This window comes from Periplaneta americana, chromosome 14 (assembly GCF_040183065.1).
Source record: "Periplaneta americana isolate PAMFEO1 chromosome 14, P.americana_PAMFEO1_priV1, whole genome shotgun sequence".
Taxonomy (NCBI): Eukaryota; Metazoa; Arthropoda; class Insecta; order Blattodea; family Blattidae; genus Periplaneta; species Periplaneta americana.
Window position 1 is genome coordinate 10,032,359 of NC_091130.1, and position 16,660 is coordinate 10,049,018.

At 34.9% G+C, this 16,660-nt stretch overlaps 1 protein-coding gene across 1 annotated transcript; it reads left to right on the forward strand.

The window, feature by feature from the left end:
• The first annotated feature begins 3,352 nt into the window (after nucleotides 1–3,352).
• Nucleotides 3,353–8,688, forward strand: ND-18 (NADH:ubiquinone oxidoreductase subunit 18). Its single transcript, XM_069844917.1, has 4 exons — nucleotides 3,353–3,482; nucleotides 3,888–4,053; nucleotides 6,107–6,282; nucleotides 8,302–8,688. Exons 1-4 carry the CDS (start codon nucleotides 3,421–3,423, stop codon nucleotides 8,477–8,479), a joined length of 582 nt encoding a protein of 193 aa, XP_069701018.1. The 5' UTR covers nucleotides 3,353–3,420; the 3' UTR covers nucleotides 8,480–8,688.
• Nucleotides 8,689–16,660: the final 7,972 nt, after the last annotated feature.

The following is a 16,660-nucleotide window of genomic DNA, read 5'->3' on the forward strand; positions in this document are numbered from 1 at the left end:
AAAAGAAATTCCTCAGAAAATGATTTCGTTTCTCGTAAGAAGTAACCAGCGAATAGGGATTATAAAGAATGGACACTGAGCGAATTTTCCTGTGTTTTGTTTCTCTGTGTTCCGGCGTTTAGTTCCACTTTCAAGCGCTAGAGGTTAGTGTAATCGAGCATACGCTAAGATAATAATTGAGTATAGAGTTGAGCATAGACAAATAAATAGGGAGTTGAGACACAGAATCCAAACATCGCCTACCTTATTGCATAATCCAGTAACGCTTTGCTTCATATAAATTCAAGTTAACAGCTTTTTCTTATTTCTCAGTGACAAGCTAGTTGTAATAATAATTTTGTATATTTCAGATATAATAAATTATATTATAAAATAATATAATACATTATAAAATTATGTATCAAATTCGTTTAATATTTGTATATGATATAATATAGGTATATGGTTTTACTTCTCATAAGAGTTTTGTTTTTCCATTTTCAGTGCTATCAAATCATTACATATTTTAATTGTTGTTGAGGTCAACGTCTCAACTCTCATTATAAAGGAACTCTTAGAGTCTAGACATTACAGTTAATGACGTATTTATTATTTTATGGATCCAATTTATTTTATTTGAGTACATAGTGTACCTACATGTATTAATTTTATGTGTTATATTTCCGCTGTGTCGACTGCTAGCTGGTGTGATGTCAGCGCCAACTCTAGGGAGAAAGCAGAATCTCACGCTCTAGCTGGCTTGAAGGTCATTGAAATCAGTCCGGCTACATCAAAGGTACCGACGCGAAGTGTCCATTCTTTATAATCCATATTCGCTGAAGTAACTTAGAAGTCAAGCAAGACCACTCTTGTTTGGCTTTTGTATGAGATTATTGGAAACGGTTAAAAAATCACTGAAGTGCCATCTTTGTATCTGCGAGTGATTATCTATAACATATTATTGTTTTGTAACTTTCCCTCCATCGATTGGGAAATTTATTAATGTTGAGCTTACTTACATCCCGTAAAAAACGGGGCAGCTCCTTTTTTCGGCCTAGGCGTCTAGCGTCCCCGTAATTTTTGTCGGGACACGCAAAAGTCCCGTATTTTGAACCGAACTTTATTTCATAATGTAAGAATCAATAATTTCTCTAAATGATGTGAGTTTTTAGGCTTTCACGGTGACTGTGATTAGAAAATTAGGCTTTTGGTAGCCCTAATGTCAAATTTAAAGACACGATGAATTATCCAAGGGCCTAATTCTAGTTCTCTAATTGCTGTTTACTTCAGAAATAAAATTAATGTTCAAGTTATTGTTTTGATTTGTATAAGTGTTTGCAAATGTATGATTCTGAGATCAGCAAACATTAATGAACTGAAGGGTCCAGGGAAGAAACCAGGTAAGTCACTTTGTCCTTGAAACCTGTTTTCTTCGCTGAAAGAGTTGACTTACCTATCTCTTTTCATGTACGCCAAAAATTTGAAGGCAAATAAATCCATGACTAAACTGTTTCTTTTCCTGTTTCATGCCTCTAAACGATATTCCTTTCCATAGAGAATCTAATGGCACCTCAAACTCCATCTCGACAAAAAAGTGACTTACCTGGTTTTTTCCCTGGACTCTTCAACTAAGGGTACCATTAGACATCATCTCATCTTGCCAAAAAATTGTATAAATCTTGACTTGTTTCACATCGTAAAAGTGCAATGCTAATGTAAGATCTGTGAAATACAATAAATGAAAATAGAAAATAAAAGAAGTGCCAAATACTGTAAAATGACGTATAAATTGACATAACTTCCACAAAATCTATAAATCACATGGTACGGGAAGCTCTTAAACTTGATTGCCAGGTCATTAGTGTAAAGCGATGTTCTGGTCTTCTTGCTTTATAAAACTAAAAACAATAACACTATAATTACATCTACGCACAAATCCCTCATTAATAACTTTTTTGGTAGTTTCTTAGTACCCGGTACTCGTTACACAGATCGTTTTTATGTTTACAAAGTGGTTCCTTTCTGAAAAGAATTTTAATAGTTTGTTACTAGATGTGATTCTAGTCAGTTTGTAATATATGTTTGGTCCAGGGAAAATATACATCTTCTATGATTATACAACAATGGCTGACTTAACAGCTTATGTAACGAGTACCGGGTACTAGGAAACTTCCCTTTTTTAAGGGGAGAGTGTACTTCCATATCTTACAGTGTTAAATTCCTCAATTTTGGGTGCACTTTTCTCAGAAGCTATTAAAGATACAAATATAGTAAATATAGGGCATATGTAACATACCTTTATATGTACAACCGGTTAAATACATTTAAAATTCCAGTGAGCGGTTGGCAAAAAAAAAAAAAAATCATTGATAATATTTTTTGCATTAAAATTTACTAAGACATTTTTTGCTGAAGACAGGGCTAAAAGCTAACAATTTGTTGACAGAAATGTCTTTGCTTTCTTCAATCAAATTTAAAATAGTAATTCTCTTGCTGTTTATAATTTAATTGATTTTCTAAGGGTGGTTACTAATTTTAACAAATTCAATAATGACATGCTATCAAAAAGGAGTACATTATATGACAGCAAAATTTTTTTTTTATTAAATGTGAAGCACAGGAACGCCATTTCATAATTTCAATTAAGAAACACGCCAAACGAATTATCTTTGCACCAAAAAGCGGATGCTTCCTGGACCAAAAATACACAAATTCAATCTTCCAACACGATTTTTTTGTTTGAATACTTTCGTTTTATAGTTTATTTCAGCGATTTTAAAAAAGGTAAGAAGTGGCGTTCCTGTAATTCACTATTACCAAAATTTTAATAGCCTCCCTATGGATATACAAATTCAAACTCAAAACATAAAACTATTTAGGGCCAAATTAAAGACGTAGCCTATCAACTTTCTCACGCCTTCTTTTCTGTAGATGAATTTTTGACATTCAACAACGCTTCATGAATATTTGTCTTGTATGAAGTATTGATACTAAACCTTTGTGTTGTACTAGCAAACTATATTGTAAAACTCTTCTGTATATATATTTCAACTACATTGTGACTATAATTTAAGACTTTTGTATTAAGATTTTTCTTTTTTGACATGTTCTACCCATATATTCTAGCTGTGAAACCATGTACGAATACCATGGAATGTAAATAAATACAATACAATTATTGTTATGTTTATGAAACGCTGTTGGCAATTCACAAAATGTATTTGTCAAAGCGGATAAGAATTGTCAGAAAACAAATGTTACAATATTCTGACATATTTGTAGATTGTCAAGATTGTAGGACTGTCAGATTTATGAAACAGGGCCGTGCCTGATAATGTATACTCTTGCCATCTGGTGGCAAATTATTGTGACGAATTGGTATATTTCACAAGAAATATACCGATTGAAGTTGGCAGCATTGTCTACTTTTGGGAATCAAACATGGCTACACAGATGTTCCTGAGGAATTCTCTCAGGACTCTTACAACCAGAAATATCCAATGGTATGGTATCAGAAGCTTATCTTAATGTCTCCATTTATTTCAATGGATACTAGAAAACTGGTAGAAACTAAGTATTGCATGTGGTAGTTTTTTTTTTCTCTTAATGTGCTGATTTGTAATGTTATCGTCTACAAAAATTTAGTGTGCTAGAGGATTTTTCTTTTCAAATATTTTGCTTTATGTGGATTTGAAGAAAATGCGAATTTTGGAAAATACCGTACTGTGTATTGACATTATCAATTTCCTTTTTTAAGAAAGGGACATTAACGAAAATGATTGTATTTTGTTTGTATTTAGACGTTGTTGTTACTGAACTGTTGTAGGAGACATTTTTATACATTATGAAAATTTCGACAAGTCTTAAGAGTTGAAAGAAGTCATATCTGATTTAAATATGATTTTCAGGTGTGGATCTGCAGTTCATACAAGTGCTGCAAGACTTGGTGAGAATGTTGATAAGGCTTTGGAGGTGAAAGAGGCCCCACAGGTGGACACTAAGAATGCGCTGTTGAGGCCTGACGAACTGTCGCACAAGAAACAGCTGGAAGGTTACATTACTGTTGATCAACCAGTAAGAAATTCCTCTGATACTTGTAATTTTGTCGTGGATAATATGAGTAAATGTAAGACATTTCGGTAATTAACTTAGCCTTGTTTATGACGAAATTAACAAACGAGATAGTGTGGTTCTAGACACAATTAACAAAAAGGTGTTTTTGATGGATATAACATCCACATGCATCAAATTTACAGTGTGCGTACACAATTAGCATATCCAAAAATATGGAAAAGGTAGAGTATCCACCGGTCACTGAAAGAACATTGCACACTTTTATCACTGCCAATGTGATGTTATAATAGTACATTATGCAACGAGCCTATAATGATAGTAATTAAGACGCAAGTATGTTTGTTTATGAAACGAGCACAAGCGAGTTTCATAATTTTCATACGAGCGTCTTAATTACCATTATAGACGAGTTTCATACGACTTTTTATGCTCGACCATATTTCTAACTTGAAATTATTCAGAAGTATTCATTTTATTTGTATCTAACTGAAGAGCGGAACTGACCTTGTGCAATACCTCGTAAATTGTGAGATGTGCGCATACGCGAAAGTATTGATTTTTTCCGAGGAACAGATCTCCACATTGACCTTGATAGCCTAAAACCTACAGAGTAAACTAAATATTAACCTTGATATAACCTGGAAATTGATTTAGAATTGAAAAACGAGATGACAAATTGAATTTATTTCAATATTATTTACAATTAACGCTAATTATTATAGTAACAGAACATAACATTCTGCGACAGTATTGGATTTCCAGCCTCCTTGACGTTTCCCTCGTCTTTCGATTGCATATCCGAGAATAATCGAAAACCTGACCTTTAATGAGTAGGTGTACTTTAATGACATGCATTAAAGGACTGCTACCAGGTGTATAATTACTACATTTCGGCATGGTCGAGCATGAATCAATTTTGAACACTTTTATCACAACCATTATACATTTCAATTTTTACTGCACTATATATATGAAATTATTACTGCATTAACACATTGATTCATTCACATGCTTAATGAACTAAATGTAATTATGAAGAATGAAGACAAAAGACGTTCGCCAACTTCTTCCACTACACACAAATTCCACAATTTGGGACATCTGGCTGAAATCTACGGCTGACCACTAGGATCCAGAATACAAAGCAGAGGTTAAATTAAAAATACAATATGATTGCGGAGAGAATACGAAACAATGATAAATTTAACAATAAAGTACAATTTGATTTTGGAGAAACATGAGATGAAAATACATTGAAGAATAATGAAATGAAGTAAAAAAAAAAAAATTACACAGTATTATACAAGTGATTGTGTAAAATGGACAATGAATCTCTCAATAACATTAGACAAATTTTGTTAATGCCCTCATTAGAAAATTTAAGAGAAAGGAGAGTGGTTTTAGTTAACATGAAGTTCCTCTAGCGCCAAAAAGAAGTCCTTCACTTCCCATGTATTAATATTAATTTTATATCTCTCACTGAAGTGAGGAATACATGGGTTGTAAATAGACTTCTTTTCATCGTTAATGTTTTCGATATGTACACTAAGGCAGGCAACATTTGCAAACGAAATGATACTAAACTTGAGGAATGTTACTACAGAGGTATAGTATTATGTGAGAGGTTAGGTTAGGTTTGATTAGGTATATGTATTATGTGGCAGGTTAGGTTTGATTAAGGTGTGTAGTATTATGTGAGAGGTTAGTTTAGGTTTGATTAGGAGTGTAGTATTATTACTGTGTTGGCGACACTGAAACCCACTTTCACATTAAGGAAATATGGCCGTATTCGTCATTCACATACGACGATTTTCGTATATAAGTAAGATAGGTATTTAGGGCAGGTTGGGTTGGCATACAGCTCTCTCAGTGATCACATCAATTTCTAAAAATCAATACTATAAATCCAAGGCATTTTCAAGGTATTTTAGCAAGTTCTTACAGTGGTCTTAACCTTCTCCTTTTCTCTACCGGCCGCATATTGAAGTACTTACATAATGACAACATTCTGCAAAAATAGACTGTGACAAGCTCCGTCATTTGTAACTCATAGATGAACATTGCCTCCATCACGGGTGTGCCAGAGGAGCATGTTAAGACCCGCCTGGTTCGGATCTACCAGCCCAGCAAGAATGCCATGCAGTCTGGCACAGACAACACTCACCGCTGGGAGATGGAGTTTGAGACCCGGGAACGCTGGGAGAATCCACTCATGGGCTGGGCCTCCAGGTAAGTTAATGCCTCATGACCATTCATCTGTCTCTGCATCTGTGTCTATTGTTGAACGTATCTGTCTGATTTTATCTGTATCTGTCTCAGCCTGACTGTGTGCTTTCATCTGTCTCTTTGTATGTCTGTGTTTCTTTCTGATTGTGTTTTTCTGTCTTTCTCTATATGACTGTGTGCTTTCATCTGTCTCTTTGTATGTCTGTGTTTCTTTCTGATTGTGTTTTTCTGTCTTTCTCTATATGACTGTGTGCTTTCATCTGTCTCTTTGTATGTCTGTGTTTCTTTCTGATTGTGTTTTTCTGTCTTTCTCTATATGACTGTGTGCTTTCATCTGTCTCTTTGTATGTCTGTGTTTCTTTCTGATTGTGTTTTTCTGTCTTTCTCTATATGACTGTGTGTCTTCATCTGTTTTTGTCTGTCTTATCTCTCTCTCTTCCTTAGTGACTATGTCTGTCAGTGTCTCTTTGTCTATGTATTTTAGTCTGTCTCTATCTGAATATGCCTCTCAGGCAACAAAAAAACAGAAATAAGATTAAGAAAATAGTATTTAAAATTAGCTTACGCGTGTATCCATACGCATCTGTAAATTTACATTGCACTAAATTATTGTAATTCTCTACTGTAAAATGAATAACTTTGATTTGTTATTTCACTCTTTTTAAAGTCTTAATATGTGTGTCCTTTACATGACATTTGATTTTCGCTTTCTATCTCATTCCTAAAAAATTAAAGCATAACCATTCATTTTACACGGCTGTTTTTACTTTTATTACAATTTTTTTTGTTTTCTTTTGCATGATATTTATTGTCAGTTAGTAGGTAAAAGTCTTTTGACATGTATATTCTTTGACTCACTGAGTCTCCTCTGGGAATTAGTAAAGCAGAAATAAATATTAATATAAATTTAAAGTTTAAAAATATGGATTTTATAATAAGAAATTCCCAGTAACTAACAACAATGTTAATTCGTTTAAGGTGGGAAATTATTGGTCACGAATAGACCTAACATGTCAGACGGCGCCAAACTTGCTACACTTACTGCTCCGTGTGGCCGCTTCCATTTAACTCAATGCGGTCTATAATTCCAGCTACATTTGTCGCAGAAAGTTGCTACAAATGTCGCTACGTGTGGCATGTCATGTGGCCACACGTAGCGACATTTAATGCAGAAACTAGCAGTAATTGTAGCGCCCGTGTGGCCACCCGTTTTGCGACAATTACGGCAGCTTCATTTGTAGCAGAAAACCTGCGACAAATGTAGCGCGTGTGGCCGTACCCTTAAACGTCTGTATATAGAGTTTTTATTAGTAAGACCGTTAGTGGATAGAGCATCAGCACGTAGAGCTGAAAACCCGGGTTCAAATCCCGGTGCCGGAGAGAATTTTTCTCCTTTCCACTCATCTTTCATCATATGTTGACGCAGAATTTCTGCACGGAAATATCATATGTACTTCGGTACATCGTAATAATATAATCTTAATTTTTAGTTTTGAGTTGGTATGGGAAGGGGGTAACTTAAGAATTGACAGTCACATAAAAATGTGACCCTTCCCTTTGTTGTTGTCTTCCCTTTCTTCTCATTGTATTCCCCTTGTTCTCCTTGTTTCCCTTATTCTCGTATTCCTCTTGTTCTTCTTGCATTCACCATTGGTCTCCTTGTTTTCCCTAGTTCTTGTATTCCCCTTCTTCTCCTTGTTTTCCCTTGTTCTCCTCGTATTTGCCTAATTTTCCTTGCAGTCCCCTTGTTCTGGTGACATTCCCCTTGTTTTCTCCTTGCGTTTCTCTTTTACTTCTTGCAGTCTCGTTGTTCTCCTTGCATTCCCCTTGTTTTCTGTGTCTTTCCCCTGTTCTCCTTGCTTTCCCCTTGTTCTTTTGTTTTGTAACCACTTGGCGACCAAGGATATCTTACATGCAGATGTTAAAAATATTTCTAGTACACAATGTTTGGCTTGGTGTTACATTATTATGGGTTGCAGTAACTCTTTCTTCTGTAAGCAATTGTGTATGTGTTTGTTTCAGCGGTGACCCACTATCCAATATGAAGATAGACTTTCATACTTCAGATGATGCAATCGCATTTTGTGAGAAGAATGGCTGGAAGTGGTATCTGGATACCCGAAAAGAAAAAGAAATGAAGCCTAAATCTTATGGCGTGAACTTTTCATGGAACAAGAGAACTAGAGTATCTACAAAGTGAAGGTCATCAAAGTATACTACTAGTATCCACTATTTGTTTTAGAAAAATAAATTGATACATTTCTTCTCTTCTTCGTAATTTTGATGTATTTATAATTATTTTTTTAAGCTTTGAGCAGTTTCTTCTTCTGATATTCCTTTGTTATCTCATTCTGATTGAGAATTAAAAGAAAAAGAAATTAAGAAATAAAAATGTACTCTTCTCTTGAATTTTGTTCAAGCAGTAATAGAAAAGTTAATGGTATAAAGTCATCCCAATACCATTTCTTTTTATTCGTATTTGTTGCATATATTTGCTTCATGTGTTTTCAGAACTTTTAGAAGGTCACGTATTTCTGTGGGTTGAAGTAATTGCAAAGCAGAATTAGCATGATAAGAAAGTCTTGGTGATTTAGCACCTCATTCCCCTGAAGTCAACCTGTCTAGGGTTCCCAGAATCATCAGGAAAAAGCACGAGACACTTAGCATTGATCATAAATTGAGCTGTGATGCTTATCCATGTTGTCTTTGAACAGATTAGAACAATACAATTAAACCAAATTAAATATTGTTATTGAAAATAAAGTACTAAAAGAATAAATTGAACAAAATGAATTGAAAAGGTACAGTCTTAGAAAAATATTTTGTCACACAGGTACTTTATAAATCCAATCAATCAATCTTCTTAATGTATCCAGCTGTTTGCTGACAACATAAAGTCCACTATAGTCCACTGTAGTCTATTCAGTTCCTGTTTTTCAAGAGAAATGAGGGGTATTTTGATCGGTGTTCCTTATAGATGCCTGTTGCTAGTAGCCAGAGTTGGGGTGTAGTCAATATATACTGCAGGGTTGTGTAGGACAGTATAGAAGAATGTGTTCCAGATCTTCATCATGATTATTACACCACAGACAAGTAGGATTATCAGAAATGTGAAATCAGTGTAGGTACAATTGAGTGACATTGTGACCTGTTCTGGCTCTTGTTAAAAATGTTTGAACATGTCTGGGCAAATTTTTGTACATTTCCAGGTCGGCTGCAAAAGGGTATCTGTCGGATACAAGGGGGAGAGCCATTAATCCTTCCCATTGAAGGCTTTAAGGAACTAATCTGGACAAATACCTAATGTCCCATCCCTACCTTCCTGTGGTGCAGCTGTTGGTAAGCATAATTTTACAAGCTGAACTAAAGGGAGGGGCTACTCATCAATTAGCACTGGTCAGCTTGATGAATTAATGACTGAATTTGGTATAATTTTCCTCTATTCAATACCTAATTCCCTCTTTACCCTTTCCTATTCAGTCTTCTGACTGAACTCTTACTTTCTTCGACCCCGACGGCATTAGAGCATTCGAGGCCTAGGGGTTCATTTCCCTTTCTACTTTTCTGTTCCTAGTGCTGACCTGCTATGGCACTAAAATCGTCCTCCAGTGGCTTAAGGAGGGAAAGCTGGTGATCAACAAGATCTCCCAGCTAGGTCCAATGGACCTGTCAACCAACAGCAGGTGTGGTCCTCCAGACATTCTGGGGGTTGTGTGTGAATGAAGTAGCCACCAAAACGTTAAAATATGGTGTTCACTTAAATCGGCTACAGCTTGCCATTTTCACTCCAATACCCAAGAAATGGATTCGGAACACTTCAAAATCTGTGCTTCAGTGGCTGGCCATGATAATATCTTTGAAAAATATTGGAGTGTAAGAGGTCAAATGACTTTATTGTCAAATGCCTGGCATTAGAAAACAACAACATTTCCAGGTCATTTGGTTTCTTTTGTACAGACTGTAAAATTTTTCCTTTGTCAGAAGAGAGCCAATTGTTGATCCATAGGTTTGTAAAATGAGACTTTACTGAAGCAAAAGCACTGGATAGAGATATCACTTGAAGAGGTCTTGGTTGCAAATATGTTGCCTATTTTGCAATATTATCGACTTCCTCGTTTCCAGGTATACCACAATGACTAGGTATCCATTGAAATGTTATTTCCTTTTGGAGTTCTTAATTTATTCTTTATAAATCCAAGAAAGGAGGCATTGCGCATGATCAGATTTACAACGAAACAAAACTAATTTTATTACCTCAACTAGTCATTCTCTTGTGAACCAGGTCGCTCATCTTCTGATCATGCGCACTTCTTCATTTCTGGGACTTATATATAATTTATTTCAAGAAATAGTCTGCCCAGGCATCCTGGGTTGCCAAAAACACAGAATAACACACATATAAGAATAGTAATGATTACAGTAAGATAGATGAGCCAAATTTAAATGTGAACTAGCAGCTTAAGTTTAAGAAATAATAAATTTGTACATATATTTGTAACAATCACACACTAACGAATAGAAAAGGGGGGGGGGGGGTATTATGCTATTCCGTATAAATGATTTTTCAGAATTGCCACAGACCCTTTAATGGTTGAAGTAATTATTTTTGGAATGATGTCATGGATTCCAAATGTTTTGATAGTGTTTACAGTTGATCGTGGGATGGTACCCCTCGCTCCGATCATTAAACCATGTACTTCCCAGGTGCCTTCCATCTGATATTTTTCTCGAAAATACGGAATAGTAGGCTCATAAATTTGTTGTTTTTCTTTGTTGACCTCGGATGGTTGGGTCTGGCTCATCTCAAATCTAACAGTTGGGTCCAGTATAAAGCCTTTACTATTAGTCTTGTCTAGAGCCACGATGTCCGCTCTTCTAATTCCGCCGCCTTCAGACGCAACGCAGTGCACCTCTTCATGGACCTCGAAGGATTTGTTTCTAAGGGCTTGTGCTATTAGTTTTCGGATGTTATGATGGCGTGAATTTCTCAGGAGTTCTCCATGCTGACAGGATCCTAGGACGTGTGCTAAGGTTTCAATCTCGTTGCAGTATCTGCAACAGAAACCGTCCAAGGATCTCCCATGAAGACTTCTCACTGGTGCTACGTTAGCATTCATCTTAATTGCGTCCCGCCATTCAGAGGAAGATAGACCCTCCTTAGAAAAAATCCATTTATTTCCGGGAGTATATTCTTGAAATAAAATAACACCTTTTCCTTTATGTGGAAGCGCACACCATTTGTCGTACTCTTGTTTCCTAAGATTTTGTCGTAGTTTATGGACATTGATGTTACTTATATCCAGATCTCTGTGCGACAAGACTTTTTTCTAAGACTGTACTCCATACAAAATAGGTCCACATGAGAGTACACTGTTACAAATCAAAGTTACTCGTACAATAGTTTTCTGAATAATGGATTTCTTTTAATAATTGTTTGTTGTGAAGCATTAAGTCATGAAATGCAACACAATTCTCACTCCACAGTGAGTTTATGCAAGATAACAATCTTTTAACATTTGCATTTATAACAGGGATACACATAATGAACTCTTTTTTTTTTTTTTTTTTTTTTTTTTTTTACTACCTGTCTACAATGATAAGTCTTTCAAAGTAAGGTAAGTCTCTGAAGTGGTTGAAGTTTGTCATGTTGATAATTTGAGTTTTAATGTTACTGACTTCCATAAGGGTGATAAATCAACTGTAACTACAGTACATCCTAATAACTTTAATGTAACTGAAAATCAGTACCTGCTTCCGTGACCACATTTGCACATATCTAGCAGGAAAGAAATGAAGATGCTCTAGGAATACTTTGAACACTACATACAAAATGTTTATACAGCCAGTGCTGACATACTGCGGAGAAATTTTAATTACTTCACCTTTCATAAACGACATAGAATATGTTCAAAACCAAGCTCTCAGACTCATTACTTGTGGAATCAAAACAACTCCAATAGATTCTATGAGATTCCTCACTAATATTAACAGCATCAAAATGACAGTACAAAAAAAAGCACTGATTCAATATGAAAAACTTATCAGATTACCAGGAAACAATTGGCATTCATACAGTCCTCTCTGTAGATTGAAAACTCAAAAAAGTTTCATATCCATTGTTCAAGAATTAAAGCAGAAAATCAATATCCCGAATTTAAAAGAAAACTTACAAATTAAACCAAACCCTTTAACTCTATTAAATATAGAATATAATCTAAATTTAACAGAACAAATACTGAAATCAGAAGAAAATACTGAAACAATTGTCTTTAGAGACAATTAATATTAGGTACCCTCCACAAAACTGGCTTCATTTATACACCGACAGATCCTTGATCTCCAGAGAACAAGGTGCCGGTGCAGGTGTTACGTGCTGTCTCTTCTCACTTTATAGATCTCTTGGATATGGAACAACAAGTTTTGATGGTGAAATCATTGCAATAAGTGAATGTCTCAGGAATCTTCTATGCCACATCAATAAATTTAGGAATGCAGTTATATTGTCAGACTTCAAAGCAGCTATTCTATCAATCGTCTCTAAACACACACCTTCATCTCAAACAGCAGAAATAACTAAAATGCTCTCTCAATTAATGTCACTCAATAAAAGAATTGTATTCCAATGGATACTATCCCATTGTGGAATCCTGGGAAACGAGAATGCGGATGCTTTAGCAAAGAAGGGCAGCATTGCTACTTACAGACCTGTTACTAAATCTACGTATTACTCTGTGAAGAGATTTATTAAATCTACATACTTAGACTTCTGCAAACAAAATTTGATAACTCAATCCCAAGGGAAAAAATGGAACTCTCTGCATCAAAATCCACAGTTAATTCCCGATTTATCACGAAAATCGTCTGTAGCTGCATTTAGATTGGCAACAGACCATGATTGTTTGGCCAAACACCTGCATAGAATTGGAATATATCAGTCCCCTAACTGCCCATTGTGCAACTCAAACCAAGAAATGGATTCGGAACACCTCAAAATCTGTGCTTCAGTGGCTAGTCATGGTAATATCTTTGAAAAATATTGGAGTGCAAGAGGTCAAATGACTTTATTGTCAAATGCCTGGCATTAGAAAACAACAACAACAGTTGCACATATGACAAGTGTCTTTTGAGTCAGAATAAAACAAATTACGTTGAAATTCGAATGCTAGAGGCGGACAAAATAATAGAAATTAAATAATTTAATAATACTTGGTGGTACCTAGCTTAAAGACTGAATAGGACTGTAAAATTTTGAACAGTGTTGTTACTTTGATCACTGCCATAATTCTGTAAAAAATTACATTTTTCATTATTCTTAAGACAAAACACGTCATTCATGTGTAATAAACCTTCAGAATATACAATTAAAATGTAAGTTATACCATTTAGGAACACATTAAAATTTTTGTCCGACTCTAATAATGTAAGTTTTCGGTTAATGTCCCCCACTTAATGTGCATAGACCTGTTACTTTATATTCAGTATCAACAAATCAGTATAATGTGTAACTCACTGAAGCATACCTTTGTTCCTCAGATGCATTTTTTTTTATTTTATTGGGTTATTTTACGACGCTGTATCAACATCTAGGTTATTTAGCGTCTGAATGATATGAAGGTGATAATGCCAGTGAAATGAGTCCGGGGTCCAGCACCGAAAGTTACCCATCATTTGCTCGTATTGGGTTGAGGGAAAACCCCGGAAAAAACCTCAACCAGGTAACTTGCCCCAACCGGGAATCGAACCCGGGCCACCTGGTTTCGCAGCCAGACTCACTGACCGTTACTCCACAGGTGTGGACCCTCAGATGTATTCTGAAATAGTTCCAAACTGCTGATTTTCAAGGAAAATTAGAAAGTTGTCTACAGTAGAGTACTTTATTTTGTTTAGACTTCAACTCTTACAGGCATTCAATGACAGTCATGGGAAATTCATCACTTGACCATATAGGAGGCCCGCACATATAATTTTAAAAGGGAAGAGTTTAAGTAAAACATTAATTTTTTTCTTGACATAGTTTATTTATTTATTTTTTCTTGACGTAGTTTATTATTTTTTTTTTTAATAAATGTTATATGGAGATCGAGTAGCTCAGTTGGTAGAGCAACTGGCTATGGACTGGAAGGTTCTGAGTTCAGTCCCAGATGGTAGTGGAATTTTTCATCAGAATGGCCGTGACGTTCATTCGGCCTCCTATCAAATTGAATACTGGGCCTCTTTTTCCAAGTAAAAGGCGGCCAGAATATGGTGGTCACCACACCATCTCATTCTAGTGCCGAGGCCATGAAAGCATGTTCCTCTACACCCATGCCCCCCAAGCACTATCATGGTATTTGTCATAATCTATTCACCATAAAACAAATACATGTTTTGGCTTCGTAAAAAAAGTCTTAGAATATACAACTATAAACCTAAATTTTACAATTGACAAGGACAAAGTATCATATCTATATAGAAAGTAATTTGTTACTGGCACTATGGATTTACACAACAATAAAAAATAAGCATAATAATTAACAGGAAAGAATTTTACAAAAATTATGTTAACCTACTCAAAGTTCGATGATAGAAATTCATGTAGACCATAAAAAAAAATTCTGCAAAAATGCATTTCACATGTATTCTAAATGCCGCCTGATTTTGATCTATTAATGTTATATGGAATAACACAGTACAGTAGCTTAAGTAGGGATTGAGGGGTTACAAAATAAATGAATACATACATTTAATGAGTTATTCTTTGCTTCAGAGTTTTGGACTGTAAGCAAAAAACAAGAACACGTAGAAGCAATAGAAATGAAATTCCTGAGAAGTGTGGCAAGTTATACATTACTAGACAAAACGCGAAACCGTGGCTACTGGCTGGTGTACAATATTCCAGTGGTAAGGTTTCGTTCGTGCCAGAAACTACATCAGCAATAATAGTTTAATGAAACAATGTTCACATAAGCATTAAAATAAACATATTTTATACAGTTAATAAATACTCAGCATGTTCGTTTGTGATGTCAATAACCTAAAAATATAGGTCTCTTCTGAAATTATTGAGGTGTTCAAAAAAAGAAGTGGACAAGCCACAAATCCTGATATATAGAATATCTCAGTATTTCTCTGGGAGTTTTAAGTTTCATCTGAGCTCGAATGTTTAGGATGGGAGGTAAATCCGAGAAATTGAAATGAACAATTTTTCGAAAATTTCGTAACTTAATATCTGCCGAAATTAGATTTCTAGGAAAAAAAAATACACAGATGGAATTTATTTTATAGCTAAAAGAGCTCGAAAATTAAAAAAACAAAAAAAATTGGAGATAGCAAAATGGAATCTTTTCGTTTGAAATGGAATATATTGTGCTAGGGCAGGAAAATGAAACAAGACAGCTTCAGTCCACATAATAATAATAATAATAATAATAATAATAATAATGACAGTAATACCAATAATAAATATAAAAACTGCTATGATATTCTTTTCATTTTTCTGAATTTCAAAGTATGTCATACTAGTGTTTAATCAGCATAAATGTTATTTATGTAATATAACTATTTTTATTAAATTTCCAAACTCACAATTAACTCGAAAACTTTAAGTAATTGAAACATTTCGAAAACAAATTTGAAATCACCGCGATGATTTCTATGAGAATCCGCAGTTTTAACATACAAAAATTTAGTCACTCTGGATATGAAAGCCCGTCAGATGAAAATACGTCTTTGTTTAACAAGCCGTAACATGGAAACTAGTAGAAATTTTGAATAGTAACTACTTTTAAAACTAATTTTGATTCTTTCGAAACATTTCTCTGCTTTGATCCCCATCTAAAGTGAAAATTAAAAATGTTTGCCACTTACCAACTTTTGAGGATGTCAGTGTCTATTTTGAACAGATCACTTCGAAGTTAGTATTTTTTCTCACTTTCCAAAAAAAGATTTTGATTTCGAATTTTTTTATGCTTTCCTTAGACATTTATCTATGAATCCTAAAAATTCCAGCATGATTGACTGTCATAAGAGCTACGACATGATAATGTTTAACAGTGTGAAAAATAGTGTCCTGATCGCCCGCACAACTATGGCAACTTTCTTTCTCTCCTTTCTGCACAAAAGATCATATTTTGATGCACTCCTTACCCGATACCCATGTCAGCAAGTGCTGACAGCCATTGATATTAAGACAAGACCTCAAGGTATATTAATTGACCTATAAGTCAGTAGGCTATAGGAATAACTGGAGATAATCATGTTGACAAAATGATAGAAGATTGCATACCGAAGACAGTATTGAAATAGGCTTACAAACCAATATTGGAAGAAGAAATGTGGGACAATCGGTATAGACTCGACAATTTTGAATAGCCTTCTCTCCTGAGATTGGAACAAGTCCTTG